Source organism: Lactuca sativa, chromosome 6 (genome assembly GCF_002870075.4).
Source record: "Lactuca sativa cultivar Salinas chromosome 6, Lsat_Salinas_v11, whole genome shotgun sequence".
NCBI classification, from domain to species: Eukaryota; Viridiplantae; Streptophyta; class Magnoliopsida; order Asterales; family Asteraceae; genus Lactuca; species Lactuca sativa.
The window spans coordinates 27,613,079-27,622,211 of NC_056628.2; the positions used below are offsets into that span (position 1 = coordinate 27,613,079).

General features: G+C 40.3%; 1 protein-coding gene across 1 annotated transcript; it reads left to right on the forward strand.

The window, feature by feature from the left end:
* The first annotated feature begins 3,044 nt into the window (after positions 1-3,044).
* On the forward strand, positions 3,045-4,159 carry LOC111895205 (uncharacterized). The gene is made up of 5 exons (XM_023891306.1): positions 3,045-3,309; positions 3,395-3,513; positions 3,600-3,953; positions 4,027-4,035; positions 4,154-4,159. The coding sequence occupies exons 1-5, from the start codon at positions 3,045-3,047 to the stop codon at positions 4,157-4,159; spliced, it is 753 nt and encodes a 250-aa protein (XP_023747074.1).
* The last annotated feature ends 4,974 nt before the right edge of the window (positions 4,160-9,133 follow it).

Genomic DNA, 9,133 nt, shown 5'->3' on the forward strand with positions numbered 1-9,133 from the left:
GTTCGGGTGTGAAGGACAAAGGGAAAAACATAGCTGAGGAAGAAGATGAAGATGAAGACAAGGAGACCATTGCTGACATGTTGAAACGAAAGAACAGTCGCAATGTGGATGATGATGTTAATCGTGTGGCGCGAGAGGCTGAAGAAGCCGAACGCAAGCAAAAGGAAGCCCACGATCTCCTCGAGAGCAGGAAGACTCTCTTCCCTGCCTGGACTCGGGAGCGCTTGATCAAAGAGGCCATAGATACTCCCAGCATCTTATGGCTCGAGCCGGTTATCTCGTTCGACTGCAATAATACTGTCGACTCGCAGTTCGACATGCCGCTGACTCGAAAGGCGTTTATCTTCCACGCCTTCTCAAATATCTTTGAAGTCCCTCATCCAAATGCTGAACTTGATAGGGAGCTCATCGACTTCTATCTGAAGGCTGCTCATCCTCAGTATCTAACTTGGAGCGCCCAGAAGATAGTGAACGTTCGGGTATTGAAGCCTTACACCGAAGGAAGGTTTATAAACGTTCGGTTCAAGGTCATTCGAGGATCTGCAAGAACTGCACATCATATCTCCCTGGCAGATCTACCGAACTTAAATCCTCATGATTGGATTGTCCTGCATAATATCCTTTTGACTGATGAAGCCGAATATAGTCCCATTATAGACCATATCAAAAGGATGTTAGTCTGCTACATCATGGAGGTTGCCCTTATGGATCAGGAGGTCGCCACAGTCTTCAAGAAGAAACCGAAGATAGCTCCTGTGGGATCGGCCAGTGATCTCAACCAAATGCAAATGGGCAAGATCGACCCGAGACGCAACTCGGTTATGTTCACTAGAGTAGAAGGACATAAATGTCTCTTTGCTTTAGCTGACAAACACCTTTACACCACTGCTTGTCTGGAGCATGTGTTATCGATCATCAAAAGGTGTAAAGAGAATTCGGCTGATGACATCAAGTACTTCAACGACATGATCCAATGGTACATCCGGTTTAGACAGACAATTCTTGCTCTCACCAAATGTCTGTTTAGCACCGTGAAGAAGAAGGTACCTGCTTCAGCTGCTGGCCCAAGTAACAAGTGAAGGTCTCGCTCCAATTGATGCAAAGGGGGAGATTGTTGGGCTGAAGATTATTTTGAAGATTGCGTCATTTGGGCTCGGCTGTTTATAAGTTTAGTTTGTATTCCGGTTTGGGCCTGTCCAACCGAGAGCCCATTATGTTTATTATATAAGTATATGCTTGCATGCATATTAGGTTAACGATTTCAGCGATTCATCTAGAGCATAACGATAGTATTTCCAGATTTCCTTAATCGTTCTTGTAACCTACCAATCCTCTACAGTTGATGTTCTTAATCGAGCTCTTCTGGGGATTTTGTTTAATCATTCGACACGTTTGGTTCACTCTTGTCTCGTTCTTATTTTCGTGTTCTTACAGTTTTTATAATTAATTACCTGTTTAAGATCTAATCGATCTTCATAGATTAAAAGTTTTAATCTCATCAGGGAATATGGTTTTATCCCGGATAAAAGCAATTTGGATAGATTGAAATGTAAATTATGTGGAAAAACGTTTGGCGGTGGGATTACTAGAATGAAACAACATATTGCTCATGTGAAGGGGAACGTATCTTCATGTCCAAATTCTACAAAAGATGATCAATTGAAATGTCGAAATTCTATTAATGAAGGGAAGTTAAAAAATAAAGCTTAAAAAATGCAAGATGAGGACTTAAGATCAGAGGTGAGACAAGAATTTAATGATCGCGTGGATGGAGTAGAAGCTTCTTTGGGGTTGAAAGCACCAAATGTTATAGGCCCCATGGATTGTTTTGCAAACATAATAAACCCCGAAGAAGCATTGAATGCAAGAAAAGGAAAAAATGTTGATCTTAACAATGTTGTCCGGAAAGAAAGAATATTAACGGTCCATAAATACATTAGTAGGTGGGCCTATGAGAGTGCGATTCCTTTTCATGCATTTGAAAGGGGTAGCTTCAAAATGATGTTGGAGGTTGTTGGACAATTTGGAAACGGGCTTCCACCTCCTAGTAGATATGCTTTGAGTGGCACACTTTTAAAGCATGAGGTTGAAAGAACAAAAAAGTTGTTGAAAGAAAACGAACAAGAATGGAAAGAGGATGGATGCTCGATTATGACAGATGCTTGGTCCGATCGAAAGAGGAGGAGTATTATGAATTTATGTGTTAATTCGAAGATGGATACTGTTTTTTTATCTTCAAAGATTTTTCCAACGAAGAACATACAAGCCAAAACATATTTGAGTATGTGGATTCTTGCATTCAACAAGTTGGTCACGATCATGTTGTTTAAGTTGTGACCGATAATGCCACAAATAACATGGGGGCGGCAAAGTTGCTAAAAGAGAAAAGACCATCTATTTTTTGGACATCATGTGCAACACATACAATTAACCTTATGCTTGAAGGTTTGTACATTATTTTGTTTACTTGTTGTATTTATTATATTTATTACTTTATTTCGTTTTAGAATGTTTATTTTCTACAATATTTTGTTATTTAATTGTGTTTATTTCTTCAAGGTGTCGGAGCACTCCCAAGGTTTAAAAAAATCCTATATCAAGCAAAGAAACTAACCATATTCATTTACGCTCACCACAAAACCTTGGCGATGATGAGAAGCTACACCAACAAAAGGGAAATTATCCGACCAGGAGTCACGAGATTTGCTTCCGCCTTCCTAACATTACAAAGTTTGGCTGAAAAAAAGGAGCAACTCAGACATATGTTTTCTAACACCCAATGGGAGGAATGTAAATTTTCCAGTAAGCCTAAAGGGATTGCCTCGTATAAAACGGTGTCAAGTCTCCAATTTTGGTCCGGTGTGACACAATGTTTAAAGGTGTTCTCTCCTTTGGTGAAAGTCCTTCGAATGGTTGATGTGGATTGGAAGCCCTCAATGGGTTTTGTTTACGGAGAGATTAAAGGTGCAAAAGAATAAATTATCAAATCATTGGGTGGTAACGAGAAAGCTTACAAGCCTATTATAGATATCATAGACAAAAAAATGAAAGGTCGTCTAGATTCAAGTTTACATTTAACGTCGTATATTTTGATTCCGTATTATCATTATATGGATCCAAATATCCAATATGATCCCGATATAATGAATGGCGTTCTTGATTTTTTTGATACAATACTTCGTGGAAATTTTGAGATGCAAAGGCAAGTCGTGACTATTGACTTGCCAAAGTACAAGAAAAAAGTTGATAGATTTGGTTGCGATCTTGCAATTAAACATTGTGCGGTGAACGATGCCGAGTTCGATCCGGGTACTTCATTTTATTTTTAGTTATCTATTTTATAAATTTTTTATATTTATCGATTAATAATGTGTCTTTGTTTCAAAAATTATAGCTAGTTGGTGGGGACTATTTGGTGGCACAACTCCTCATTTGACAAAGATTGCAATGTGGATTCTTTCTTTAACTAGTAGTTCATCAGGTTGTAAAAAGAATTGGAGCACGTTTGAGGGGGTTAGCAACATAAACTATTAAATTTATATTTTAAAAAATTTAAATATTAATCACATTTCAACTCTTTGTTATGTTCATATTTCTAGGTACATACAAAAAAACGAAATAGATTAGAGACAAGCAAATTGAACAATCTTGTTTTTGTTCAATTCAATGCTAATTTAATGGAAAAAAACCAAAAGAGAAAAGATAGAACTATGGAAGTGCTATTAGCAAATCATTCACACTCGGCTCAAGAATGGATTGTTGATTGTGATAAGCATGATGTAGTTGAAGAAGACCCCGAAACGGTTAATGAAGCTCTAGCAACCGATGATAGTGAAGCTCCCCGAGAAAGTTCAAGAATGAGGGAACTTTTCGATGAAGATTTTGAGTCTGAAAGTGAGGAGGAAGTGCTAGAAGAAGACGAATATAAGTTTGATGGGGTTCAAATAATGGAAGTATGTTGAGAAGATTAGAAGAAAATATGTTTTTGTTTTGTGCTACTTAAACTTATTATGGACTTTGTTGTAGGATAATTTGGTATGCTTGTTGAACTCATTATGAATAGGATGGCCTTTTATGTTTATTTTGGATGATAATTTGTTGTGTTTGTTGAACTTTTTATTAAACTTTTTGGCTTATTTACTTATATTATTAGGATTAAAGTTAGACTTATTAATTTTTAAATAATTTTCATAATAATTAATGGTCCCCGATTAATCCCCGCCTAGACGATTAATTCCTTGACCCAAGTCCACCGCCGAGCTACCGTCGAGCGTTTTTTCCAACCTTGGTTACATGTCTTATATCTGAATGATATCTTGTAGAATGGAGGATTGTATAATCACTTATCTTTAGGACACGTAACTAATTGGGTAACAGTTCGATAGCGGCTTTTGAAAGCCACAATTTGTTGATCACTTTAGAAGTTTTATTGGCAAATATAGTTACAAACTTATCCAAGTGGGAGACTGATGGATTAGGTGTCTAACCCCATAACTATAATTGGTATAAACTTGAATTGATAGTAGCATAGTCCTTTTGGGTTGCCCTTAAACCTAGCTTGGACATGATGTTTTGAAGAGAGAGGTCCGATTTTTCGGTTTTATGACTCATTCCTAAGTGATATTACCATAATTGGTCATATATTTTATGGGATATTTTGATACTTTTAGCTACATTTAGTGTCTAATGATAGATAAAAGGTACTTATAATGTTTAAATTCTATTTTGTAGCGAAGAAACACACTCAAGATAAAAGAAGTGGAAATGCAAATCTAGGAGTGGGATTGCTTAATTAAAGTCAACAAAAGTCATGATATTGAATAATTAAAGCTCCATGACATGGATTCCTGATATCCAAGTCGTGGCGAGAGGGGGGGTTACCCCGTTAAGTCTGCTAAAAGAAACACGTGTCGGAAACTTGGAGAATTCGTGAAAAAGAACGATGTCACGACATGGAAGTCCATTTTCCACGGCTTGGGAGAAATTTTTAAGGGGGTAAAAGGTAAATACTTGGAAAAACAAGATGTTACAGATTTAACAAAAATAATAAAAAAATTGTTTTTGCCATTTTACATGACGAGATCATAGATGGCTCTCCAAAATCTCATTAGCGACTTCTTCTCCATAAATAAGATTGTACAAGTGTTTAATACATAATATTATTCATTAAAAACTTAAAAAATATTTTACTTGAGGAAAGAAAATCACATATGAGATATTGCAGAGGAAATCCATATCACATGACATCTATATGATTTCGTCATGCTAAAATGGCAAAAACTGATTTTTTTTTTGTAACATCCCAAAAATCATGACCAAAAATTTCGTTTTAGTCATTAATAAAACCCATAATTATCAACCATTTCATTCATAAACCAAAATCGTTATATCAAATCAGAGTATCATCTCAACACATGTTCTTTTATCAGAGTAAACATCCCAGGCTAAAACTTCTTGGTGTGTGCCTTGCAGTCATCCCGAGCTCTTCCCTGCACTACCGGAAGTACCGGAAACCAAAACTAAAACTTGTAAGCACGAAGCTTAGTGAGCTCCCCAATCTACCACATACCATACACATAATCACATACTGCAAACATTGGGCCTAGCCCGCTACATCGGGCCCCACCTGGCATCAGATGAATCCGGCATCAGGCCCCTCCTAGCATCGAGCCCCGCTCGGTATACAGATCTGTTTCTATCAGGCCCCACCTGTCTCCGGGCCCCACCCACTACACATATACAACAATAACATATAAGCATATAAAGAAAACATACTCTACTGTACTCATGTTCTAAGGCCTTGCCTAACTTGGGCCCCACCCCTAGTCTGCTACTGATGAGCTATGGAGCCCATCCACACTCCTGCTCTTATTGAGATACGGGCCCCCGCCCACAGTCACTTATGTCCTATCACGGGCCTCGCCCCTACTCTGCTAATATTGAGATATGGAACCCCATCCATACTCAGCTAGTGATGAGATACGGGACCTCGCCCACACTCACCTCCCTACCAGGCACATACAAGTATCACAAGACAACAAGTATAATATAAAATGCACATATAAATCTTCCTCGGGCTTGCCCCAGCATCGAACCCTAGTTCAAGACCTGTCGTACTGACACATGCAAGAATCACAAAGACCTCTAGCATACAAACATTCATCGGTCCTCGCTCGACATCGGATCGTGATCTGAAACATCTAACATACCATGCCGAAGGCTAACCCCAGGGTCTTCCTACTAAACACAAGCGTAATGGGCCGGCATTGTGGACGTAGACCCATGCACACAATGAGGAAAATCACCTTGCAAAGCTGGCTGTAGAATCCAACGAATAACCCATTGCTACTAGCTGGCAGATCCCCGAACTGCTGATCTTTCGACTCCGCGAGCTACTAGTATCAAACCAAAATGTACTTAGAAGTCTAACTAGGTTAACCATGGCCAAATTCAAAGTCAACGCTCCAAGTTGACTCAACTCGCTGAGTTACTCCATCAACTTGTCGAGTTCTATGAATCAGAACTCTGAAATCAAGAACCAACTCATCGAGTCACCCCCTAACTCGTCGAGTTCCCTGGCTACTCATGGTTGCGATTTACCAAATCAACTTGTCGTGTCATTCCTCAAACTCGTCGAGTTCTATCATACAGAATCGGGACAATCCTCCTTGACTCGTCGAGTCCCTCCTTGAACTCGCTGAGCCCTCAGTCTGTTTGGGCAATCTTAATGGATTAAGCCCCTACACTTCAGATCTAAGTCCCAAACTTTGCCTCCATGCTGGAAATGATCTCCTAAGGGTAAAGTTTCCAACTTTACCCATACCAAGTCATTCTTAATGGGTTTATCTCAAAACCCTAACTCCTTTAAACATAAATCCTTGTCCATAGGCCATAGTTTTCCAAACTAAAGCATGTCTACATAGATCCTGACATTAAACACCATAACAATACATAAAGCCTCAGCCTTTCCTTCCATGCATGGCCCTTTGGGGCTTAAAAGGCCATACTAGCATTCTTGGGGTTTGCATGGGACTCGAATGGCATAAAGTTTGCACCTTTATGCCTTCACGACCCTCAATGACTTCGTATCTGAAAGGATCTTTGCTTGGGGACATCCAAATCCCAAAGGCTATCAACCTTGGACCAAAACCTCCATAAAAGGGGAAAGGATATCTCTAATGAACTAACGATCAAGTTAGAGACTTGATTACCAGAAAATGACAAGATTGAGAAGCTACTTCTAGATCCACAAGACTTTCCTTGAGCCTTCAAGTTTCCTCTTCTTCTTCTTGACTTTAAGAACACAAAATACTCTCAAAATGGTTCACAAGCATTAGGGTTTTGAGATCTAGGGTTCTGGTCTTGGAGGTTGAGAAATGAGACCATGAGAAGCAGAATAAGATGCTTAAATAGGGTACCAAGTCCCGAATTTAGGGTTTTCCAAACCATGATCAACTCTCCGAGTCGATACTCGTCAAGTAGGTCACTTAACCTACGACCCAAATCGTGCTCCTACTCGTCAAGTCATCCATCTAATCGACAAGTCACTTCCTGATTTTGAGATTTTCCTTTCCTTTCTAGGTATTCTTGATTCGGGGTGTTGCAACTCTCCCCCACTTAAACTAGACTTCATCCTCGAACTCCGCTATGGCCAACTACCCCGCAACCTCTCACGATGCTCCGATACGTTGCATACTATGTCTCATCGGTTCAATCCTCGAAGCACCGCTTCCATTTGTCTTCCGTCCGATCTTTCTTGAGCTAAATTCTAACCCTAGAGGGAATCCTCTTGAAAAACATCCAACTGTTATAAACCTTTAGTTCATCGCTCTTACCAAACCAATACTTCTTCCGGTACTCCTCGAGTACTCATGTTGAACATCCTAGGGGTTCACCCCTTCTTTTCCTACGCGTTAACTGGCCTTCCCAAGGCAACCTTCTCAATCTCTGAGTAGAACAAACCCTTTGATATACCAAATCTCCAGTCACTCCGAGTGTTGGTTCCTCCGCAGTCAACTACTGAATGCTTCCTCTTATCATACCTTAGTGTTGAACGCCCAACCTAGCCAATGGATCAGATAGTCCTTTGAGTAAAATATTTGTTCCTACAACGGTTACACTTTGACAAGAGTTGTGCAACAGAATCAAATCCTTCCCACTGAGATTGTTTAACCCTACTGTGAGAGGCGTCGCACCACTTGGTCAACTAATTGCTCCATACATGAATTCCATTATCGCTACCCCTGTCCGAAGATCCTGCTATCTCTTGTCTGCTTTTCGGATGAACCGAGACCACCCTGGTCCCAACTAATCTGCCATTTTCTGGTTTACCGGACTCCCACCGGTTACTAAAACCAAGCTCAAACTCTTTGTTGCTCCCAATGACTTCCGAATAAACTTCGGCTATCTAAAACTGCTTTATCTACCTTGCCATTATGTCTCTATAAATCTTGGGATCCTCAATCCCCTATCCTAACCCTAAGGTCTCTACCAGGTCCCACCTACGCTGATATAATCACACGGGCCTCACCCACGGGTCTCACCCAAACTATATCTCGGAGTGGCCTCCCCCACAGGTCTCACTTATCTAGGGTTATACGGGACCAACTCCATCCTGAAACTCAACTAACTATCCTTCCTCGATCTCTATCCGGCTAACTAGGAGATACAGGCCCTCACCCATACTCCTCTAACTAGTTGCTAACGAAATACTACGGTTATCCCATAGCCTTAGTACTCTTCCTACTCTGCCTAACTGTTGGGGAATGCTACGGCGATCCTGTAGGCTTATATCCTAACTACACTTACATCATGCTGAGAAAATCTCCCACCTGGTTCCCAACCATTCATCAAGTACCGCGAATACACAAACTTTATGTAGGGAAGTTTCCCAGACTCCCAACTCGCGCGCTCCTCTCTCCAAACAGCTACTTGGGTTACGTTCCCTTCCAACAAAGTTGCGAACTCATCCCAACTTTTCACTTACTTCTACTCCTGACCTCTGGGATACTTCTCCCCCACTTCGATTCAATTAGCTCACTACAGCTCCCATCTTGGAAAGTATTCTCAATCCTTCTCTCCATCTAAAGGGTTGATCTGTTGACAACCAACGCTTGCCACCGCTAGAGCTCTA